This window comes from Pinus tabuliformis, chromosome J (assembly GCF_031772625.1).
Source record: "Pinus tabuliformis cultivar Carrire ecotype Pingquan chromosome J, CPIR1, whole genome shotgun sequence".
NCBI lineage: Eukaryota > Viridiplantae > Streptophyta > Pinopsida > Pinales > Pinaceae > Pinus > Pinus tabuliformis.
Genome location: NC_142295.1, coordinates 484,755,267 through 484,781,227, shown reverse-complemented (window position 1 = coordinate 484,781,227; position 25,961 = coordinate 484,755,267). Strand labels below are relative to the sequence as shown.

At 38.0% G+C, this 25,961-nt stretch overlaps 1 protein-coding gene across 6 annotated transcripts in view; it reads right to left on the bottom strand.

The window, feature by feature from the left end:
• Positions 1-5,887: 5,887 nt before the first annotated feature.
• The window catches only part of LOC149227905 (toprim domain-containing protein), a 422,908-nt gene continuing 402,834 nt past the window's right edge, over positions 5,888-25,961 (bottom strand). For 3 of the 6 annotated variants that reach the window (XM_089377962.1, XM_089377957.1, XM_089377961.1), the window contains one exon: positions 6,321-6,454. In XM_089377962.1, coding sequence (XP_089234088.1) covers positions 6,376-6,454 — 79 coding nt within the window. In that variant the 3' untranslated portion in view covers positions 6,321-6,375. Of the gene's footprint in view, positions 6,455-6,739; positions 6,797-25,961 lie in introns of all 6 variants that reach the window. The other 3 variants (XM_089377958.1, XM_089377959.1, XM_089377960.1) reach the window with 3 other exon arrangements.

Genomic DNA, 25,961 nt, shown 5'->3' with positions numbered 1-25,961 from the left:
TATTCATTTTTTGTCATTGAAGGGTTGTTCTTTGGAAGATGCTACAAAATGTGTATCTAAAGTGGATCAAGTTGAAAGCTATGTGCTCATGGTACCAATTCATTGTGCTTATTTTCAAGGAAGAACATATTTTTTTGGGGTTAGCATTACAACAAGCAAGCAATTGACATCTCAACAGACAAAAATATGCTAGGCAATTTTTCACAACAAACAAAAATATGCTAGGCAACTTTTCAAAATTTTTGGAAAGAAAATTATTTGACATATTTGGCCATCTATGAAAATGTTGAAAAAAGTGTGGTTCAGTTTTTGTAAGCCAGGCTCAAAACCTTATGCAACATATAAAACGCTGTTTTATCACGCTGATAGGCCTAGTTTCGCCATATTCAAAGTTTAAATGGATGTATCCTTTTGGAGATGATAATAGTAGCTTTAAACTTTCCTACTATTTGAGGAGTGTTTTCCAAAAGTGTAGTCAATGCCAAATTTGTTACAATGCTTGAAAGTGCTAATTGGAGTTCAATGGCTTTACATAGTGAGAAAGTTTTGCTCCAAATCCCCTTCCTATTGATGTCAAAGGGGGAGGAAGGATCACAATATTGCCATCAATGCCAAAGAGGGTAATTGATAGCATTGTTGTCATTGATGGAAAATGAGCAACAACAAGGAAAAGAAGAAACAAAAGGGAAGCAAAGATGTGATGGCAAAGACATAGCAAAAGAGCAACAACAATGTGATGGCAAAGGAGTAGCAAAATATGTGATAAAGATGTGATGGCAAAAGAGCAACAAAAGATGTAATAGCAAAGGAGAAACAAAAGGTTATGTTGACAACAAGAAGTTATGTTGCATGTTGTTGATGCTTGTCAATTATGTTTTGATGGCTTGGGTATGTTTGTTGAAGAGGCGTAAGGCAAAGCAATGTGATGCATTGAGTTAGACTATGTTTATTATTATTAAACTGCTTGCATATGCTTATATTATTATTGAACTATTGACAACAAAACAAAGGAGCAACAAATATCACGGAACAGTTGGTGCATGAATAATTGTGTAAATAAGTGCATTGAGTTATGCTTGCATATATGTTGTGTTGATGATTGATGCTTGCATATGTTTTGTGTAACGTTGATTTGAAGACTAGTTTGTTTGAGGAGATTGTTGTGATCATAAGCAAAGCAAAAAGTATGAACACTCTTGTGATGCAAGGCAAACACAAGATTCCATGACAACAAAGGCAAGATGCAAGGTTGTTGAGGCAATGGCATCTAGTGATACAAAATGTTGCAAAACAGATAAATGGCTTTGGAGAGTGATGCATTACTTTCATACGTTGTGTGCATATTGTTGGCAATGGAGAGTGAATGTTTTACATGTGTTATGATGTGTTGTTTGCATATGTTGGCATTATGTTAGTGTATTTAATAATTACAGGTGACTAAAAATGATATTTGAGCACTTATTTGTGATCTAATTTTAAAAATATGAAGAGTTTGGAAATTAGTGAGTGGAGGGGAAAGAGTCAAGCTTGTTCACTTCAAATTCTTATGTGGAATACAAATAACCAACAAACTATCTTTATAGAAGATATGATTTTGGAAGGCTAAAAAAGAGAGGTTAGAGAGTTAGAGTAAATGAGCGCTGATTGTTCATGAGCTACCTGGCACATATGAAGCTGATGTGAAGCAAATTTGAAGGGGAGAAGAGGCAGAGATAAATATGGAGACATGCAAACTTGATGACCAAGTAAACCAACATGTTGTTCCTTGCATGTATCAGGGGATTACAACCTCCTTTCACGTTGGAGCTTGATAAAGAACAAGTTGTATCCTATTGAGGCAAGAGCTTCCTGTGCGTTGTAGCCTATAGAAAACTTTCGGGAGTTGGAGTTTCCTTGTATGTTACATCTTGTTGAAAAATTGTGGTAGTAGTCTCCTGTAGGTTGGAGCTTATAGAAGATCAGGTGTCATAAAGGAGTAAGAGCTTGCCTTTGTGTTGCAACAATAACGAAGTCATGGTTTTCTCCCTTTATGGGTTTCCACTTATATATGGTATCTGTGAAAATTTCTAAACTGAAATTCTACTACTGCAACAACTGATTTATTTCACCTACTTATTATTCGCAATAAGTTATTTACGAAATCCCTTCAACAAATATTAAAATAAATTCTACTGCAATTTTCACACAATTACCCAGATTAAAATACATGCACAAGAACCAATCACATCAACAAAATTATTTTTGGACAATTGTCCCCGAAAAACCCAATGTGGGTAAAGCAGTGCAATAGATGAGGGCTTTATTAATCTTCAACACCAATTGCTTTTATAAGGAATAATTTTACAGAGAAACTAAAAGAAAACACCCAAGGCTTTCCCTTTGAGACTTTTTGACACTTAGGATACCCTGCTCCCACTCTTGCATCACCCCTGCATCACTCTACGTGGCTTGAATGGCTCTGCGTTAGCTTGAGTGAGCTCTGCGTCTCTCTCTGCACTGTCTCTAATTGTCCTTGCGTCACCTCCTCCTTAGTCACTACCTGATGTTGATGCCCTCCTCTTCCTCCACCCTGCAACTCTCTCTCTAAAATCAATCTCCTCTACTTGAGAATTGATTTTCCTTGAAATACTAAGTATCTACAGGTGTGTCTCCAAATGATCCTCAAGTCTTCTCTTATACTTTTCCTGTTGACAAATCAACGGCCAAGATTAAGTCCCTAATCAACGACTAAGATTAAAACAGAGTTGATCCTCGTCTCTTAGAAGCTTCTCACCCTTATCTTATTAATACCCATTAATATTATTATTTTCCTAAGTTTAGACTTAGGGACCCCTTAAAAATATTAATTATTTTAATAACTCCTCATTTGGGTGGAATTTCTCAAAACGATTTCTGGATCTTGAAAATCTCATGTGCCTTAGCCTCTCCTCCAAATTTCAAGGCTAGAGCAAATCCGATGTTACCAAAAATCAACAATATCTCTATGTTGTTGTTATGTTCTTATGTAATGTTTTGGTTCACACATTAAATATGTTGTTCACTATGTGTTAAGATGCTCATGTAATGTTTCAATTAATCTGCTAAAAGAAAAGAATCTTTAATGCCATGAATATACTAAAATGATTCAACCGCCAATCCCCTCTCCCCCCAAATTTAGTCAAGTTTTCATTAGCTACAATGTCAGCATTTATCAATCCTTTTATCATGGAGCTCATTCTTCAAGCTTATGGCTTGACCAACATTCTTGACAATAAATAGATTAGTTAGGGCATCATACATCTTCTTGGAAGTATCAAGCTTCACAATATATAGGATTAGATGATCTCTAATGGAATCCACAATGAGACTCGTAGCAATGATGTCTTCTTCCTTGAACTTTTCCTTTCTTGCATTATCTACTAGTTCAATAACTTTACCTGTCACAATATCCAAGACTATGTTCTTTGTAAGAATAAGATCAATCCTACTCTTCCAAGATCTGAAGTTGAGGCCCCTTCTAACTTGTTCTTTGATTTCATAAAGGAATACATAAATGTAAATCAACAAGGACTCCAACAATAGTGATCTCAATGTAGGGTTTCTTCAAAGATGATCTTGGTGTCCCTTCCTTCACCAAAGCTCTAATGCCATGTTGATTTTTCAAGCCCAATAGACACTAGCAAAATATTTTTGAAAATTGATTTCTAATGATGTTTATCTTCTTTTAATTTTTCCAATATATCATTAAGAAATATAGTTCATAAATTCAAACATACAAGAACAATAGAACAATAGAGATTGCAATACATAAAGAGAGCACGAGATTCACCCTAGGAAAACCACTAAAGGAAAAAAACCCAACAAACTTTTTAATAGAGAAATTCTTTTGTTCAACAAGAGACACACCCAGACCTCCTAGTCATCAACTAGGTCAAACCTGGTCAAACCTTCAAGTCAAGCCACACAATTTGATATAGTTCTTTGCTCTACTGATTTGCCCAAAATTTTTACCTTCCTGCAGCTACCAGAATCCTAGAATTCCAACCCGTGCAACAAATCTACCTAGAAAAATGTGAACTATAGAGAGAGATTCTATCCATACATGCAAGTTGAGAGAGAGAGAGAGAGATGTAATTTATCCTTCTTTTCATCCTCTGATATAGTTCTGTGCTCTACTGATTTGCCCAAAATTTCGACCTTCCTGCAACTACTAGAATCCTAGAATTTCAACCCCTACAACAAAACTACCCAGGAAAATGTGAACTACAGAGAGAGATTCTATCCATACATGCAAGCTGAGAGAGAGAGAGAGAGAGAGAGGGAGAGATGTAATTTATCCTTCTTTTCATCCTCCTTGTCCTTGTTCTTTGCTAGGATGCCCAAAAACTATCTTACTTGAGAGAGTGTGAATTGGTGCCTTGAGGAGGAGGTCGAACAAACCTTTATATAATGATGTTCCTAGGTCGAAGGGGTGTCTTTGCCTAGGCCGACTTGACTTGGAGAGAGGTTGACTTGACAAACTTGGAGCCAAAAATTTCAAATTTAAAAATTCAAATTTTCTTCTTTCAAAAGTCCAAATGGGACTTGACTCAAAATATATTTTTCTTTTGACTCTAGCATTTAAAATATGCTTTACAATAATCAATATAAATACATCAAAGGCCAAATATACATTATGAAGACTAACCATAGTTACAAAATTCAAGAAATTTGATCCAATAGATTAAGCCCTAGATTTGTCCACGACCTCCTTGGCTGATCAAGATCTCATATGCCTCAATTCTTCACTTTCTTAGACCCGACACACTTAAGTATCACACTCCCTCTTAATGGCTAGTGCCATTGTATGGTGTGTCTTTGTCCTCTTTTTAGCCTTTCTTTTATAACTTTACATCGAGTTAAATCCCTAATTCCAATCTCCAAAGTGATTGACAACAAGATTATATCTCACCTCACTTGAGATCAACAACTGAAATTAAAATATAGTCACTAAACTAAATTACTTTACTTTTCCTATGTTTCTTTTGCTCAATTAGCCAACATAATTCATTATGTGGTTTTCCTAAGTTAGACTTAGGCTAAGTTATTATAACAACTTGCTCACACTATAATAATTGTCAATTGTCCTAAGGAAACTTTGGGCGACTTCTGCATGCCTAAACACTTAGGCCTGTGCAGAAGTACCTACCTACGCTACAAACATCAATAGAGTAAGACATAAGACAATATTCCCTCTCTTAGAGAATTCAAAATTCCATGCAAATCAAGACAACTCTTCCATGAAGTTATGGTATGTCATATTTGTTTTATTGTGAGGAGAGCCCATTTTCTTTATATGACTAGAGGAATCAAAGATTGGGTTAATTTCATACTCGTATGGCACAAGATTAATTATGGCTATTACCACTATAACCTCTAGATGCCTACGTACACCTCTTCCACAAACACAAGTAAATCAAAAGGATTTGAACATCAAATCTCTTGGTACATAACACTTTATTATTACAACGATCACCAATTAAGCTACCCCTTACGAGCTAAGGAGAGCCTTCTTTTGATCATCAATATCTAGATGATTTTTTTGTTCATACATGGATGAAAAAATACATTTATTTCAAAACAGTAGAAAGTAAATGCCAATCATAGTTAATTGTTTTGTTCACACAACAAATACAAAAAATTGGTTGAAAGTAAATATAGTGATTGCATATCATTTGTCTTTTAAGTGATATTTCCCGCATTAATTCTTGTTCCCGATTGCAAAAACAAGGAAAATTATATATATAAAACAAATTATATTACTGCTATTGTTTTTATTAAGTTATAATTTGTTAGTCACTTGGAACCACTTGGTGTTGTTACAAAACATAGTTGGGTACAAGAAGATGAGTAGCTTCATGGCAAGAGATTCTAACAATAGTCTTCCTCTTTTCAACTATCGTTCTCAAATAACATAGGTCAAAGGGGAATGGAATTCAGAACATACTCTCGATGATTCAATACCTTGTTGTCCAACAACATGCTCATATACAGAAGAATGTTCTTTTAGAAATTCACTGTAAATAATTATACATGATAACATGTCAAGTAAGGAAATATCAATTCCGATGCTGAACTCTAACCGTGGCTTCACCCCAGTGAAAGAAAGTGTCCATGAAGCCATCTTGCTTTTGTTTGTAGAAGTTAACATCACTTCAAATAAGTGACAAAAATTAGTCCTATTTCTAACTTGCTCTTCAAATAATTTGAAAAAATGCTTTACATCTCTGAATTGCTCGTCACGATACTGTTACAAATATAAAATTTGATTTGAAGCGCTCTTTTAAGTCGTTTTAAGAGTATCCTTGTACTCCCCTGTTTTCCTGTGAAATAATCGTAAGGCTGTTAGTTTTACTACTAACGCATATACATAAAAATTTGATTCGAAACTAAATTGCCTGTCATATGATAAGATGACGAATTAACCCCTGTGGCCCTGCAAAACAATCATAAGAATGCCAGTTCTTCTATCAATGCATGGACATCCTACCTACGCAATTAAGAACATAAGAATGGCATGTTCAATATTCTTTTAAATTTGTTTGTAATCATATCAAAACTTTTAAGATTCTTAATAAAAAAACATCATTTGGTCCCACAGAGGGTGCATATGAACATACACCCTCTAGCTGCCCACCCAAAACCAATTGAAGCCAAACTTACAATTATATACGCAATGGTAGCATGAAAGATTGTGCAGGCCATAGTGGCCAATACATACATGTGAAATCAACGACTGAAGTAAAACTTATGGAAGAGTTTTGAGGACCAAAGAAATCTGAAAAATCAAGAAAAACAAGCCACCTTAAGAACCCACTCAACACTGATTTCTCCATATGATATACATCCAGTACCATAAAAGTGCTAGATCATCACTAGTTCCATTGAGATGGAAATGGAAACCCTTATTTAATAATTTTTTGAAAAGGGAAGCCTAGAGATAAACAGAGATGTTTCCTGAAGCATGCCACCTTTTCTTGTACTTTGATGGAAAAATGTTAACATGTACATTGTGTACACCATGGGATGCTTAAATGACTTCCTATCGAACATAAGCCTCTATTATGTATATTCTTTATCCTAGGCAGCATACCGATGCATTGCTTCCTATATACTGTACACAAAGCTAGAATGCACCTTAAATACGTACAACAATGGCTAGGTAGCATAAAAAAGGGAGAGGATGGGAAATTTTACAAGAAAAAATAAACAAATTAAGGCTTAATCATGGAGTTGAAACACCTCCTATGGGCCTGCATGATGTTAGTTGCTGTCCTCTTTATTATGTTATTTAACAATAGTAATATAGGCACTCAACCAACCAAGGGAATTTTAGGGGCTAATATTCGCAGATAGACTAATTTTCCATGCTTTCCCCGCAAAAACAAAAATCTGGAAATGATTCGCTCAGATTATATAGGATAAAATTATTTATCTTTTAAATCTCCAGAAAGTTATAGAGACCACATAAAATCATAAAATTTTAAATATTCATACAAATAAATCACCAAACATTTTATACTTTGCATATTATGGACTAATAAAATTTGCCAAGGTTTCTAAACTTTGAGATAAATTCCCATCCTTCAAATTTTCCCTACAACCAACACAAGCATGTATGGACTAATATTTGTCAAAAAAAATAAAGGGCCATTTTTCCCATCATTTGAACACCATCATTTAATGCAGTGTTACCAATCATATTGCATGAGGAGACTGTGAACACATCCTAGGGCTTTTAGTATGAGCACCCTTTTTCTGGTTGCATGATATTCTAGTTCACACATGATTTGAGCACTTCAAACTTTGTCACTCAAAGTAGAAAGATGAGGATATTTTTCACAAGTTTTGTTTCATTATGATCTTTCTTTACATAGTGGATTTTCCACAGCTTTGATGCCTCCATGTTAGATGTTAGCAAAGCAACAATATTTTGCACACGACTCAACTGATTTTGACCTATGAATGATAGATGATGATTTCGTACCAATGGTGAGAACACCTTGGTACTTCGATTCTGTTCTCTGATCATATGGTGATGCTTTGATGTATGAACATGTTACCCACCAAAATTGGTAACCCCATAGGAGAAAACTTTTCTCCCACGTTTGATAGATGACAACCATTGACAGCCACTACTTAATGTGATATGCCATGTTCCTCCGCCATTTGCATCAGCCATGTGCCTCTCACCATCCAACATTTACATTTGGATGAAGGTGGGTCGCTATTCAAAGGGTATTGTGATAATTTTGTAATCAGGTTCTTATACTTGTTTGTTTTGGGCATTTGGTATGGATAAAGAGGTGATTTGGAATATTAACCAATCTTGACTGTGAATTTGTTCTCACCTTACCAGGGGGTTAATCTTTGGCCCTCGTCCAGTTGGACCTCCCTTGAGGCCTTATGGTTATAGGAGGGGCACTACTTGGAAAACCCAAATTGATGTAGTGTTCATTATCCCATATACCATACTTAACACTTTCCATGCTGCATTACAAGCCCCATATATCACCTCCATTCTTCAGGTCTAACTTGTCATTGGTTCTTTTGTGAAATTTCCACGATTGCAATAATTGGAATTTAATCTTCTAACAGCTAGAGATTATTTTTCTTCAGAGTTCTAATTTGGAAAATAACAATTAATTCACTATTGCAATCTTCACAAACTTAAATACTGGAATTGAGAAAATAATGCACACAAAAATTTGGACACCAAGATTGTTGGACAATAGTCTTTGGAAAAAACCCAATGTGGGGAAAATCAATGCAGTGAATGAGGGTTTTATTATTATTATTTAGCAATTTAAGACCACAATGATTTGTTTTCCTAATAATGGCAAAGTTTCGACAAATAATAATCTCCACTGGCTAAATAATCATGAGATACAAAATCTCCACTGCAAATCGATCTAGCATTTTCTAGCAAACTCACACTAATGCCCAGAAATGCACATTGCTTGCTCTGAAAATTTGCATAGCCTCCAAGAATCTCTCCCTGCAAGTAAAACTACCTCCCGCTGCCTCTTGGAGCTACTCGCACCTCCACTGACAATTTTTATGGCAACTACAAATGGAAATACTGCTTCAGCTATGCGCAATGGGTAAACTGACTAACTCACACTGTTATTTCAACCTCCTTCTGCAGATAAAATCGGCCTCCTTTCCTGTCACTGGGACACTGGAAAAACCTATGGAAATCCTCTCCAGAAATCTCCTTTGAAATCTTTGCTGAAACCCTTGCTGTCAATTTCTCTCTTTGCTTCAACTGTGCCCTTGCTCAATCATTGCAACTGGGTAAGTCGAATTGCTCAAGTGTGTCTCTTCAAGCCCCATGATCTCATCACAATTGATGGTTAAGATCATCTTGACTCCATCAAATGACTTTTCCAGAAGTCTCTAGAGAAAAAATGATTTTCCTCAATTAATCTGATTTAATTAACCAGTTTTTCTAAGTTAGACTCAGGGAAATTTTAATAATTGGCTAATTAATCTAATTGAGGTGTTTCCAATGTGTTTTTTGTGAAACCTTTTCTAGGTCTTCGAGATAATGTGTTCTTTAGCCTCATAGATACCATAGAGACTAGAACACCTATTTGTTGCTATTAAAAACTAACACTCCATCTTAGCAAGGAAGGTGTTCTCCACTACTCCCATCTTGTCCCTGAAGGAGACAAACTTTGCTTGCCCAAGGTCTTTGTGAGTATATCTGCAACCTATTTATCCATGGTAACATGTTGTAGCCAAACTAACCCACGTTGCACATAATCTCTGATGAAGTGGTACCTTATGTTGGTGTGCTTCGACCTATCATGAAAAACTGGATTCCTAGAGAGACTGATGCAATTTTGATTATCACAAAATATACTGGTGAATCCAACAGCAGACCAAACAAACCCACTAACAACTTCCAAAGAAAAATAGCTTCATATGTGGTCATGCTCGCTGCATTGAAAAGTCTAACTAGGTTCGGTCTTCATAATGACATGTAGTTATGATTTTATGCAATGAGATGTAAAGAAGAAAAATAAAATTATTATATTGACTTGCTTCATGGGTTTCATGAGCAAGAGATTTTGGTTTTGAGTCAAGACTCCCATTGAGAATCTTTAGGAATTATTTGTCATTTAGTCATAAAATGATGAAGTCATGTTACACTTTGTAAAAGGTCAATATTGTCTATGTAAAGTATCCTCCAAGACCTTGTCACTTATCCTCTTCAAGAAGACCTACAACGATGAAAGAACATGCTGGAAGAAGTCAACCTAACCTCTAGGGATCATGTTGGCCTAAAGGACATGTGTGGAGGTGTATATATAGCCACACTCAGCCTCACTTAGAGGCAAGCAAATCGACATACATTCGATGAAGAAGTGCGAAGAAGGGCTACAAAGAGAAGTGTGAAGAAGTGATAAAGAGAGTTTCTTTTGGGCAAGTGAAGGAAGTTTCTTCTGGGCAAACGAAGGAGGCTTCTTTTGGGCATAGCGAAGAAGGTTTCTTCTGGGATCACTAAAGAGAGGTTTCTTCTAGGGCAGCGAAGAAGAGGTTCTTTTGGCGCAGCAAAGAAGAGATTCTTTTGGGGCAGCAAAGAGGAGGTTTCTTCTAGGGCAGCGAAGGAGGTTTCTTCTGGGACAACGAAGGAAGGGTACTTCTGGATACTTGTTATGGGTGAGATAGAGATCTAGAGACCGAGATTCTCTAGAGGAAGTTAGAGAGATCTAGAGACTGAGATTCTCTAGAGGAAGCAAGTGTGAAGTATAGAGATCGAGTTTTCTCTAGAAGAGTAGTTCGAGATCAAGAAGAAAGTCGAGAAAGGGAAGTGGCAGAGCATCAAGGTTAGTGATAAGGTTCTTGGGAGGATACTAGAGTCGAGGGTCTCTGTCATGGTCTTGGTACTCATCAATTGAAGATCTAGAAGAATAATTTTGATCGGGTTTTCCTCTGAAGAGGTGAGAGGTTTTGGCCCTAGCTGACAAGCCTACATATTGTGTCACTTGTCTTTTATTGTGCATATTGGTAATTGTCTTGATGAAAAGAACACAATAATAACATAACGAAGAAAATACTATAAGCTAAGAAGTAAAAGTATATCACAAGCAATTATTAAGTAGAGGAATATTTTAACTATTCATGCCCTAGATTTCTCAACATGGTATCAGAGCTTAGGTGTTGAAGTCAGGAAGGGGCATTCAAATCAAGTAGACACACTAGAATTGAGCTTCAAAGAAGACTTCATGCAGTGGAAGAAGGATCGTAGCAGATTCAACAACCACTAAGGTAAAAAATCTTCAAAACCCTATATCGAAGAAATCTACACCAACAAGAGTCTAGAAACCATCTTCAAGAAAGAAGGAAGACTAAATCATTCAAGGAGGATCGTGAATCAAGCTCTCACTTATCAAACTCTCAAGAAGCAAATCCTCTATCAACATCAAGATTAAGGAGGAAGCAAGCATCAATCTATCAAGTAAGTCTATGACTATATCTCATAATAATAAAATGTCTTTTCTCAAGGAAAGCAATAAATTGGTTAAGGCTACAAATTTCCTTGCATGGAAGAAAAGGACATGTTGAAAAGTGTAACAAGGTTCGGTCTTCATAATGACATGTAATTATGATTTTACGTAACGTGATGTAAAGAAGAAAAATAAATTTATTGTATTGCTTGCTTCATGGGTTTCATGAGCAAGAGATTTTGTTTTTTAGTCAAGGCTCCCATTGAGAGTCTAGGAATTATTTGTCATCTAGTCATAAAATGATAGAGTCATTGTCATGTAATGAAGTTATGTTACACTTTGTAAAAGGTCAAGTTTGTCTATGTAAAGTATCCTCCAAGACCTTGTCACTTATCCTCTTCAAATCGACCTACAACGATGGAAGAACATGCTAGAAGAAGTCGGACTAACCTCTAGTGATGATGTCGGCCTAAAGGACATGAAATGAGGCGTATATAAAGCTTAACTCGGCCGCACTTGAGAGCAAGAAAATCGACTTGCATTCAATCAAGCAAAAGTGCGAAGAGGCTAACAAGAGAAGTGCGAAAAAGGTTTTCCTCTGGGGCAGCGAAGAAAGATTCTTCTAGAGCAGTAAAGGAGCATTCTTCTGGCTCAGCGAAGAAGTATTCTTCTGGGGTCAACGAAGGAGATTTCTTTTAGGCAAGCGAAGGAGAAGTTTCTTCTGAGATAGCGAAGAAGGGATTCTTTTGGAAACTTGTTCTGGATAACTAAGATAGAGATCTAGAGACTGAGATTCTCTAGAAGAAGCCAGTGAAATCATAGAGACCAAGTTTCTCTAGGAGAGGTCGAGAAGAAGCAGTGTGAAGGATAGAGACCGAATTTCTCTAAAAGGAGTCGGGGAGAGCAGTTCCAGATTAGAAGGAAAGTCAAAAGGAAGAGGTAGAGCATTAAGGGTAGTGACAAGGTTCTTGGGAGGATACTAGAGTCAAGGGTCTATGTCATGGTCTTGGTACTCATCAATTGAAGATCTAGAAGAAGAATTTTGATCAGGTTTTCCTCTCAAGAGGTGAGAGGTTTTGGCCCTGGCCAACAGGCCTACATATTGTGTCACTTGTCTTTTATTGTGCATATTAGTAATTGTTTTGATGAAAGAACGCAATAATAGCATAACGAAGAAAAGACTACAAGCTAAAAAGTAAAAGTATATCACAAGCAATTATCAAGCAGAGAAATATTTTAACAATCCATGCCCTAGATTTCTCAACAGGACATACCTAAATCTTATTGAGAATGAGGTCATGGATCACATCAAGGGATCGATAACCCAACCTCCAAAGGAAGATACTCAAGCACATGTTAGATTTATGAAGGGAGAAGTGAGAGCCCAAAGGATTCTTATAGAATCTATAAAAGACTCTCTAATCCCATATGTATCAAAGTTGGAGACTGCAAAAGCTAATACAAGAAATTGATAGAGTTGTTTTCTGTAAGTACCGTAGGAGAAGTAATCTCATTAAGGCAAGAACTCTACAAACTGAAGATTTCCAGGGAAAGATGGAATAGCCTCATACTTTATGAGGATTTCAGAAATTCGAGATCAACTACAAGAACTAGGAGAAGTCATGTCTAACAGAGAGATGACCACAATGGTAATGCATGCACTACCGGAAGAATGGGGTAACTTCACTTCAAGTTTATATGAGAAGAAAGAGATTACTCCATTTCAAGATCTATGGTCACTCTGTAAGATTGAAGAAACCAGACTGAAGGCAAAGGTTGATGTTGGACCAAATGAATAGAATCAAGCATATGCTGCTATGGCAAGAAGAAAAGGAAAATTTGGAAAGTTCGGTCCTCAAAAGAAAGGAAGAACATGGCTAAGGTAAGATGATATGGATGTCAAGAACTTGGGCACTATAGAAGACATTGTCATAAACGTAGCAAGGACAAGAGGGATAGGGAAGAAGCCCACATTACTGAAGAAGTGAAAGAGCCTGAGACAAAGAAGTTTAAGGATGAAGAAGTAAAATACCTCTACTATGACTGAGATGATCTTCTTCACTAGAAGTACTCTTCACTTGTAATTTATAGATAGGAAGAAATGTAAATAAGATAGGATGCATCAGATTAGGAAATAACATCATGATTGAAGCATTAGAAGTAAGAGGTCTTGACATGGGAAGCAGAAAGAATATCTAGCATAAATTATATTGAATAAGTGCTTTTGGATACCTCATTGAAATCTTAAGCAATCTTAAGTAAAGGTCATCATCGACTGAGATCATCATACTATAGTCAATAAGGAAACATTTTCCAAGTGAGGATATGAAAAATCCTCATGTTTCTCTGATGGAATCCTTATCAAAGGATTCACCGATTTAGAAAGGAAGCAAGAGTTTCAACAGGAGTTCCAACTCGTGGGATTCAAGGGATGATGGTATGATGACATGGCAGGAAAGCAGGCCTAAAGGTTAATACACTTTCGTTCAAATGAAGATGCTACAGGAAGTCTGGATGACTAAAAAGAAAGATGAGATATATATGCTTACATAGGATATTATGAAAGTCATGTCATATAATTTCAAATAATATGCATCACTATTTCCACCTTGAGAAACATGATCAAAGGAAGAAAGGATCTCGTCCTCTGAAAGATTGCAAAAAATCATAAGTCGCACTACATGAAATACACATAATATGTTATCATTTGAATCATGAGGATGTTGACTACAATTAAGGAACTATGATTAGAAGCTCCTGGGAATGAAGTGTGTGAAAAGAAAGGAAGAGACCGTGAAAATATGCAACAAGGGTAGAAGGTATTCAACATCCGAGACCAAGAAGAGTTGACTAGAATATCTCCCAGAAAGATATGAAGACTCTGATAGGAGTTGGAAAATGATGAAGACCCTTGACAATGAATATCTTTGGGAAATGTGTCAACCTGTATGTGGGATGCTGATACCTACAAGAAGATGTCATGATGAAAGACCATCACAAAGGTAATGTTTGATTTAAGTGTTCATTTATTTTTGAACTAATATCTGGATGGGCTTATGTAGGACTACCAAAGGGAAGATCTATGGATGACTTCCAAGAAAACCATATTGAAGGATGTAAGATCCTTCCAGAAAATATGGCATAAAAGCAGAATGACATGAAGCAAAGCCAGATGGAAATCTGATGGATCACTTTATGATGAAATGAAGACATGAATAACTCATGGATGAAAGTGATGGATGGTCTGTGCCCATGAAAGAGACCCAAAAGATGAAGACTCCATGACAAAAGAAATTTATGACATCGAAGAAGAGAGGAGTTCTTCAAGAAGTTGGTTGTTCCACATGAGGAGTTGTTCTAGGTCCCTAGTTAAGAGGGAGCCTAGAAAGAAGTTTCTTACTTGGAAGAAACTTGGAAATTCCTAAGCCAATAGGGAGCTTAGGTACATTCCTATGTTGGAATATGTCCTCCCTAATTGAGAGGGAGAGATATACATGCCATTCTGGTCTTCACCTGGGAAGACAAAATGGAGGATTGGGTAATCATTTGGCATTCGATGCTCTTTGAGGATGAGATAAGGACATCCAACAGAAGAGTATTCGTGGAGGAATGATATTCTTTGAGGGATGGGGAGTCTAAGATAAGAATAGTCCTCGTGGAACATACCTTGCGTACCCTATTCCGAGAGAGACAATGATGAGAGTCTCTATAAATCATTGGTCTCACTAGCATTGAGCTCAGATTTTGTGGAGATAAGGAGCTGCTAGTCGAGGCCTTGCTATGTAACAATGTTGATCAATATGATGCTATACAAATGAGTTACCAATCTGAATTCTTCTTATGAGAAATTCTTCAGATTGAGAAAGTCCAAGTACCATTATGTATACCTCCCTAGTTAAGAAGGAGTGTTGAAAAGTGTAACAAGGTTTGGTCTTCATAATGACATGTAATTATAATTTTATGTAATGAGATGTAAAGAAGAAAAATAAAATTATTATATTGACTTGCTGCATGGCTTTCATGAGCAAGAGATTTTGTTTTTGAGTCAAGACTCCGATTGAGAGTCTTTAGGAATTATTTGTCATCTAGTCATAAAATGATAGTCATTGTCATGTAATGAAGTCATGTTACACTTTGTAAAAGGTCAATATTGTCTATGTAAAGTATCCTCCAAGACATTGTCACTTATCCTCTTCAAGACTGCCTACAACGATGAAAGAACATGTTGGAAGAAGTCGGCCTAACCTCTAGGGATCATGTCGGCCTACATGACATGTGTGGAGATGTATATATAAACACACTCGGCCTCACTTAGAGACCAGCAACTTGACATACATTTGATGAAGAAGTGCTAAGAAGAAGGGCTACAAAGAGAAGTGTGAAGAAGTGATAAAGGGAGTTTCTTCTGGGCAAGTGAAGGAAGTTTCTTCTGGGCAAATGAAGGAGGATTCTTCTAGGCATAGTGAAGAAGGCTTCTTCTGGGATCACTGAAGAGAGGTTTCTTCCGGGGAAACGAAGAAGAGTTTCCTCTGCCACAATGAAGAAGAGATTCTTTTGGGGCAGTGAAGAGGAGGTTTCTTTTGGGGCAACAAAGGAGGTTTCTTTTGGGGAAACGAAGGAAGGATTCTTCTGGATACTTGTTCTGGGTAACCGCAAAAGAGATCTAGAGATTGAGATTCTCTAGAGGAAGTCAGAGAGATCTAGAGACTGAGACTCTCTAGAGGAAGCCAGTGTGAAGTATAAAGGCCGAGTTTTCTGTAGGAGCCAAGGAGAGCAATTCGAGATCAAGAAGAAAGTCGAGAAAGGGAAGTGGCAGAGCATCAAGGTTAGTGACAAGGTTCTTGGGAGAATGCTAGAGTCAAGGGTCTCTATCATGGTCTTGGTACTCATCAATTGAAGATCTAGAAGAAGAGTTTTGATCGGGTTTTCCTCTCAAGAGGTGAGAGGTTTTGGCCTTGGCTGACAAGCCTACACACTATGTCACTTGTCGTTTATTGTGCATATTGGTAATTGTCTTGATGAAAAGAACACAATAATAACATAAAGAAGAAAAGACTATAAGCTAAGAAGTAAAAGTATATCACAAGCAAGTATCAAGCAGAGAAATATTTTAACTATTCATGCCCTAGATTTCTCAACACGCTGACATGTATTTTGTCTTTGTAGAACTCATTGCCATGGACTTTTGCTTCTTGTTGCACCAAGGGACAACCCTTGATTCAATACTAAAGCAACAACCTGAGGTGTTTTTCCAATCCACTAAACTCCCTGCCCATTCTGCATCTGTATATCCACATAAATTGTAACCATCACCTCGAGCATACCTCAAACCATACTTGATTGTGTCGCGCAAGTACCTCAAAACATGCCTCATTGCTTTCCAATGCACCCTCTTTGGCTCAACCATGCATTCACTGAGAGTGTTGACTGCAAAACAGATGTCTCGCCTTGTGTTGACCAAGATTGGGTCCACATCTGGTATACACTTGGAACTGAGGCAATTGATATGATCTCTCATGTATTTGGTCAACACTAGACTAGATATATCCTATCCAATAAACTCTCTCAGTCAGTTCATGGTGAAGCCAAAGAGAGTGCATTGGATGGTAGCTAAACATGTGTTGAGATATTTGTGCGACACTATCGAGTATGGGATCAGGTATGCTCGAGGTGATGGTGTCAAGTTGGTTGGCTATACTGATGCAGACTGGGCAGGTAACATAGTGGATCGGAAAATCACTTCAGGGTGTTGCTTCAACATGGGATCAAGAGTTGTTTCTTGGTACAACATAAAGTAGAAGTCCATGGCACTGAGTTTTATAGAGGCAGAGTATATCACAATGACCATGGCTATGTGTGAGGTCATATGGATTTGTAAGTTACTAATGGCCTTGTTTCGTCAGAGAGTTGAGACGACATTGATACACTGCGACAATCAGAGTTACATCGGGTTGTCAGAGAATCTAGTGTTTCATGACAGTTCGACGCATATAGACATCAGATACCAATTCATCAGGGATTGTGTGCAACGCAAGATTGTTCAACTACAGTATATATCCACGGATGTGCAGGTAGCAGATTTACTAACAAAGACTTTGGGGAAGGCAAGATTCATCTTCTTCAGAGACAAGTTGGTTGTTATGCAAAACACATTCCTCGCTAAGAGGGAGTGTTAGTTTATGTAGTTCTGTTAATTTTAGTTAACATGTTCTTTGCTTAGGACAATTACTTCAATGTTCCATATTAGCCAATTAACAATTCCATTTCATTTCCATTAGCAATCACATAAACCATTATCACATTGACAGTAACTGTAGAAAGAACAATAAACAAATGCAGAAGACAAGCCAAGACAAGAGAACACAAGAATTTGGCTCAAGCTAGGGAAAAACCCCAAGATGGGGAAACCCTTGATCAATCCTTCTTATTATCAAATATCAAATGTTCAGCAGGGAGAGAATATCCAATAGAGTACAATAGATGATCCAATACCATTGTCCTTAGTCAAATAGATTGCCCAATCAAAATCTGCAATTCTGCTCTCAGTCAACAACAGTCAAACAGCCCTAACTAGAAAGTCAACAGTGGTCAACGCAACAATAAAAGTGTCCTCCTTGAGCTTGGTCAAGGTCAAGGCAATTTGACCTTCCTTGGAGATTAACTAGCAGCAAAAACAGTAATCAAAGGAGCAGTCAAACTCAATCAACCAAAAAGTCTACACTGCAGTCAAACAATCAACACAAGTCTGCGATCAACGCAGATCAACTTACCCAAAAAATTGCAGTTTCTATGCCAATAAATGTGGCCTACTGAAACGGAGAGAAACCCACAAAAAACACAGTCAAATGAGGTCAAACAGGGAGTCAACTCTGCGGTCAACCTGAGATCAGACCATGTGGTCAATGCAAGTCAAACTTCACCAAAAGCCTCGATTCCTATGCCAGAATGTGCGGCCTACTCAAACATAGATATCTCCACAAAAATCGCAGAAAATAGTGCCAAATAAGCCTTGGTCAAAGCTGGTCAAAGGTCACTGCAGAAAAGTCAACGCAAAAGAATAGAGATACCCAGTCCACCCTTTGCACGTGTGAGAAGAATCTATTGCCTCAAATGTGAATGAACCAATCAAAAGAGAGAGAATGTGTTGTTGTGATGAGGTGCCAAAATGAGGAGGACATATGTTATATTTATAGTGGTTGATGTGGGGTGAAAAGACATGTCTTTTCATCCATGAGTCGACATGAGTGAGAGCCGACTTGAGCTGACCCAGAAAAGAAGCATTTGGGGGAAGACAAAAAAATCCAAAATTCCCAAAAATGAATGATGTCATCAAGAGCTCTTTAAGGGTGAAGAGTACCATCAAAGAGGAGCTGCTAAATGAGGGAATCGATCCCTAGTTGCCAACTTTAATACCCTCTCAACTAGGGAGAATTCCACCTGCTAATATCTGACCATCGATCATCATACCATCCTGTCATCATGAACCATATTTTCATCTCGTCTCAACTTTGTCAAACACTGATATAGATAATAAGAAGAATCGATCGAGAGTGAGTCACAAGACCTTGCCACTCACCACTAACAAAAGTCAATCCACACAACCAGGGGCAGAACCCCAATCAGACTTGATCTTGGGCAATCAAGTTGTTGAACATCATTGATCTGAAAATGGGGCACTTAGGTTTCTTGTCTAGCTTACAAGAACCTCTCCCACTTCCAAAGCTTGAATTTTCCCAAGTCTATTTGATTAACCAATGCGGAATTAAGAAATGCTTGAAAATATAGGTGTATGCTTGTATTTGTTTAAACTGATTATGTGCTGAAACTGATATATAAATGCATATAACAGTAAATAAAGCAGCAGAGATAATGCAACAATAAAGCAGACACATAAACAACAATATTAATTTGGAGTTCACCCACAACTCTTGGGCTACGTCTCCGTGAGCTCTTGTCAATTTGACTTGGCTCTCTGGGATTATGGTGTAAGTCTTTTTACAAGCTCTTTGGCTCAACTCTTGCTGTTCTACACATAAACAGTGGGTTCAGACACCTTTTTATCCCTTGGCTCTTGAAGCTCTGGCTCTTGGCTCTCTGGCTCTTGGACTCTGGCTCTTTGGCTCTTGGTTCTGGCTCTTGGCTCTGATTCTTTGGCTCTCGGCTCTTCAACTCTGACTTCTTCGACTCTCTATCAGAAAAATAGTCCCCTTAGCTTTTCACTTGGTTTCCAAGTGACCCCGTAGGCTACTTTTTTGCTTTTGCACTGCTATCTCAGTGCTGCCTGCTTGCTCAGCTTTAATAACAGCTCCAACAGCAACTCGTCCACTGTCAACACTCAGCAGCCTTGTGTTTTTGACATTCACGGCTTAAAAAGCCAAATCACGCTATCTGTTGGTTTCCCTTTCGGGCTCTGCAACTTTCGACCACAGTCTGCTCGAATCCCTCTTCTGAGCGTTCAATAATTATTGCATAACGCCCTTTGGGCAGGTGGCCACCTGTTCTGTAACGGATGAGGGCATCGGCGGTTGAAATCCCTTAAAAAAATAGTTCTGTGTTTTACAGAGAACGCTGCCATACACGGGAAAGTTCGCAGCAAAACATAGTTCCCGGACTTCAAATATCCATAATCACCCCAAACTCCCATCGGGTCCACCTATAATTGCTATCACATATCGCAGTTGGCTTTCATCCTTCGCATTTTGTTTACTAAACGAAACTGCGAAAATACAGTGAAAAATGGTGAAATTAATGCAAACATGGCTTTGGCGGATTTGTAATTATATATATTCCTATTCCGGAACCGTTTCAGGTCCGGTTTACATTGCATCGTGCTTCCCCTTTGTACTTCGCTTAATAAGCGAGATATACAATAATGCATTAAAAACGCTTTCAGCGGACTTTAATGGTCTGTGCCAGCGTCGATTGTGATTCGCTGATATCGACGATCGCACATCGGCAAGTCACTGTGCCTGTGGGTAAGTCCTTCCCTTTGGTTTTAAGCAATGCGATATTTCGGCAATCGCATGTCGCGATGCCTTAAGAGCTGCGGTTCCTCCTTTATATAGCCATCCGCCAATGCGATATCAATGCTTCTTAGACCAATCAGAGTGGGCCACGTGGCCCAATCTCGGCCTGCCATGTGTCAACTGTGGATTGGCCCATGAGCCTATAATCAAATCTTTCAATATAGTTCGAATTTTAATGAAAATTGCCTCCTTTTCTAAGGACATTGGGCAATTTTCATTTTACAATAACTCCTTCATCCGGAGTCCGTTTTCGCCCCTCCAAGTTGCGTTGGATTCAGAATGAGGAGATCTTTGCAATGAGACTATCTCCAGGAGCAGCCTACGATTTTCATTTTCCTTTGATTTACAAAGGATTTGTGCCATTGGCACCTTTTACCTCTTGCATGAAGTCTTTTAGACTTACAGGTTTATCCAAGATCCATTTTTGGATCAATCATGCATCCTAGTCATAGGGAGTACAATAGTACATGATGCATCCATATGTAGTGCTATGGTCCCTATCCTCTTTTTCCAACTCATTGGCCAGATGAGAGGTACTTCCCATGAGTTCCAGACTACATGGGTAGGATGTATGCTGGGGCATCCGCAGGAGAAGGTGAACCACTCATCCTACGCATATATCATCAATTGTAAGGGAAGATGAACCACTCACCCTACACACATGTCAACCAACATAGGGGGAGGTGAACCACTCACCCTATGCTCACATATATTATCATGGGGTATCACAGGGTATAAGCTCAGATAGGTGCTCTAATCTCAAATGGTGTCTATGAGGCTAAGTAACACATTTTCTCCAATACCCATAAAATGTTTATAGGGAAAATGCCTTGATTAGAATTAATTAGTAAGTTTATTAAGCTTCCTAAGTCTTACTTAGGGAAATGGCTTAATTAATCAGAATTAATTGAGGTAAATCAATTTTCCTCTAGTGACTTCTAGAAAAGTCATGAGAAGGGGTCAAGATGATCTTAGCCATCAATTGAGATTAAATCATGGTCGTTGATTCATCAACGAGAGATTATAAGAGGAAATCGATGGACATTTGGAGAACACATTGAGACACAAAATTGCAGTGATAACAAGGGCACAAAGGTAGTGCAAGGGCATCAATAAATCAAGATCAATAGTATTTGGAGATAGGACTGTTAGAGGAGATTTATCACAACAATTTCCTGAGTTATTTGGAGATCGATTTTTCTGTAGAGAGGCTGATTTTCCAATGGTGTGAGTTGCTCCATAAAGGAGTGTGAATTGCTCCATAGAGGACGAATTGTCGGAGCAAGGAGATAGATTGCCGGGTTGATTGATATGCACAGGAAAGTTGAGATTGCTAGTTGAGATCGAATTCCAATGGAGGCCAGATTCATTTCCTTAGCAACGTGCGTTTGCTAGAGAGGGTCGTGAGCCAAGGTCGCACATGTGACCAGCTCAGGAGCCAGAGGGAGGCCGAATTGTTGAGAGGAGGCAAAATTAATTCCAGGAGGGTAGATCGACGTGCATAAGTGACAAGATTAATTTTTTTTGAGGTTTTCTAATTTATGACAAACGATTGTAATTTATCCATCACAGATTTTGCTCAACAATTAATAAAATTATTCATTTGTAGAACTGATTTTTCCCACCCTAGGGTTTTTCCAGGTACATTTGTCCAAAAATATTGGTGTTCATTATTTGTGTGTGTGTGTGTGTGCAATAATTTTCTCAGTTCTTGCGGTTCATTTATTTTCTGTGAAGTTGTAGTAGTGTTTTATTAAGTATTTTCTACAATTAATTGCAGTAGACAAATACTCAATTTCATAATTTCAAATTTCAAATTTCAGTATTACAAATTTCACAATTTCTGCATAAAAGGGTTAGCATTTTTATGTTTAAGGGGTATGGTGTGTTGCATTATATTCTCTCTATAACCTTTCAACTCATCATAAGTAAATGCTAACACATCTCTATAGTCTTGGAGTAGATTAACCAACTACATTCTTTCATCCTCAGTTGTTCCTTTTCCATTTTTTATCATTTTGGGATCTTCCTTAGTCCCAATGTTTATTTCAATGTGAGCCCCAGACTCCAACATATTTTCTTTTTGTTTTCTCTGACCATCCTGCCTATCAAAACGTTTCTCTAAAGCAATAAGTCCTCTACAAGTAGGGTTTATCCTATCATTTTCACATTCAACATACTTACCCCCTTCCTCTTTGTAACTAACTTGAAAATCTGCAAACTCATTCATATTGTTGAGAAACTTGATGATCTGTTTTTCATCATTAAAAACCTGCCAATGATCAAGGTTGTCTGGTACTGATGGACTAAAATTGACTTTTGTTTTTATTGGAGCTTTATCAACTCTTCTTGAAGTTGGAACCTTGAGGCAATCATTGCCAAACAATCAACTCTTTTATTCTCTTCTCTAGGAATTGCTACCAAGTCTAATGCATCAAATAATTCCATTGTGTCCCATATAGCATTCCTATATCTTTTCATCCTCTCACTTTTACAAGCAAACTTGTTTTTAGCCTAGAGGATGACGAAGTCTAAATCTCCTTTGATGTGTAACAACTTAATGCCCATATCCTTTGCCAATTCTACACCCAAGAGAAGCGCATTATATTCTGTTGTATTGTTGGTCGCTTCAAACTCAAGCCTATAAGAGAAATAAGACTTTTCTCTTTAAGGAGAAGTGAAGACCACCCCAACACCCTTTCCAAACTTAGAGCAATCTCAATCAAAATGCATGTACCACACCTTGCTTATCTTCATCATTCATGGGAATCAAGAAGTTTGACAATATAGCATAGTTTCCCATCCCATCTGATTCATACATGATTTCATTGTTTGTCTTCTTAGGATCCTCTACATGAGCTTTCTTTCCAATTATTTTTCCAGTCTAACCATGGTTCCTTCACTATTAGGAATGGTGGCATATGTCAAATCTATTTATAAGTTACCACCCAAATCAGCTACCCACTTCCTTAATAAAAGCATCCCCCATGCATCAAGTACATGAATCACCACAATGTTTATGGTGATCATAATATCTGGGTATGCTGCCAAGTGGATTTGGAGGTCCTTGATTAAACCACATACTTCAATTCTCTTGGAATCCATGTGCCCAATTCTCTTGGAATCCATGGCACAAATGTTGTGGTAAGGCATAGATACCCTCAAATTCAGTTGCTCCATTACCTTTTTAGTCATAACACTAGAGGAAGCCCCTGAACCCAACATGTAGTTATGAAGAAGATGACCATTAACCAATAATGTGATGAAAAAAGGTTGATTATCTTTACTACCTTTACCTCTATCCATGCTTTGCAAAATTATGGGGGCGTGTTCAATTTTATCCTTGGAAAAATCTTCAATCTCTTTTCCATGGGGAGCCTCATTTGCTTTTAACAACTTGGTCCTTTGGGAAGGAATCTTAAGGATTTCAGTCACTGGCACCAAAATCTTAGCATTGTCGATCCATCCTCATAAGTCCACATTGAGATTTGAAGTAGAATGGGTAAACACCTTAGGAGCATTTTGTCATTCGCCTTGGTCTTTATTTCTCCTTTAATAAGTCACACCTTTATCCCTTTCCATTGTTGAGATTTGTAGCTTGGGAGGTACTCCATACCCTAGGGTTCAAGGTTGTAGAGGAATTGGCACCACAGAAGCGCTTTGTGGGCTAAGAACCTAAGATGTGGGCTTTGCACCCAAGCTTGTGGGTGTGAAACCAAGACGACTTTTCATTATTTGACACTTGGAAATGGAAAAGCACCCTTAAAGAAGCAAGGGGTTGGTTCAAGCACCAAGAGAGGAGGTCTAGAAGTTGAGCTATTAATTTTTTATACGTTGTGTGGACTAATTGTCCCAAGGATTCAAGTTGGCCTCACTTAAGGAGTCCCTTTGAAGGGATGGATGTTAGCTCAAGAAGGCATATAAATAGAGAGATGTGGAGACCTCATAAGACCATCCAAAGAAAAATTTGTCATAAGAGGAAGAGCCTCTAATTAGGCCACAAACCTTGAAGCTCAATGAAGAGGAGGAGGGGACTTGTTTTAGGCTACTTCTTGTGGTTGTTTGGGCAGATTCAAGGAGAGGAACATGCCAAGATTTGGAAGAAGTTTTGGGACTATTTGTGCGAGATTTTAGTGGTAGATTTCTCCATGAATTTGGGCCACAATTCTCTGTGATTGCTAGACATGGCTAAAACTTCAAATGGGACCTGGACGAAGGAGTTTATCCTTGTTCTAGGCTGAGTACATCACAAGGGTTACAAAAAAGAGGAACTTGTAGTGACTGTGAGGTGATTTGGGCCCAGAAATAGGGTTGTAGTAGCTTTTATAGCAGCCCTAACCAAGGTTGAGTTCCACAAAAGTAAAACACACGTCCAAGAAGGAGATAGCATAGATATGTTGCTCTTCTTATGTTGATGTTTGCTAGTGGATAGATAGTTTAGTTTGAACAGAAGTTGAAGGGCATCTAAAGGTTTGTTGGAGTGCAACAAGTAGGTGCCTAGGGAGACCCTAAGTGCAGGACTTAAGAAGGACATTGAGCCTGCTAGGAGAGGCAAAATTGTGTGATGCGCGGGGACTGATCTTTGAAGAACAAAAGAAGGAAGTCAAGGGAGCAGTTTGTCTAGCCCAAGTTTGCTAAAGAGAAGGATGTCTTACAGTGATAGAGGGCAACCCTCCATGCCCTAAGTTTGCCTCATTGGAGCAACACAAGAAGGAAGAGGGAAGAAGTTCCTAAGAGTTGAGGAGCAGCAGTGGGCAATCTAGGAGTTTTTCACAAACAGAGTTGTGAACAACTTGCAAGAAGACACTATGTGTTGATTCGTTGATGGACTAATGATCAACTAGAGGGTAGATTGGAGAGCCATGTTCAACGACCTAAAGGAGCAAGATCCATTGATAGAGGCAAAGTTGTAGATTGGGACTAGAAGGACCAACATATGTGTTCAAGGTATGACCAAGGGGAACTATATCAGCTAGTCGGCCAATTGTATCTTGTTCAAGGTAGATTGGTTGTCATAGTTGTCGACATCAAACCCTAGTTTGTATTCTTGTACCAGTGACTGTATAAGGTCCATGATCCCTTAGTACAAGAGCCCTAGACTGTTGTATTATAGATTGAGAATATAACGAAGTTGGGTTATTGAAAAATTGTAAAAAGTTGTCTATTTGTGCACGTGTTGATTTATTGTTGTTTATATTTCATTGTGCAAAGTAGTTTGTTGTGGCATTTGAGTTGGTTGTGCCAGAGATTCTAAGACCCTAACCTAGATTTGTCAAAATTGGGGTCAAATTCCACATTGGACAACTCATTGGATGGAGATGATTATTGCATTGAATTCCTCTTTTCAAGAGGACCAAAATTGACTTAAATATCATCAAATTTGGATAAACAAAAATGTGTTTTTGAATTTATGCCCACACATCTGCAAATTGTCAATGTCGGCAACATCATCATGTAGGCT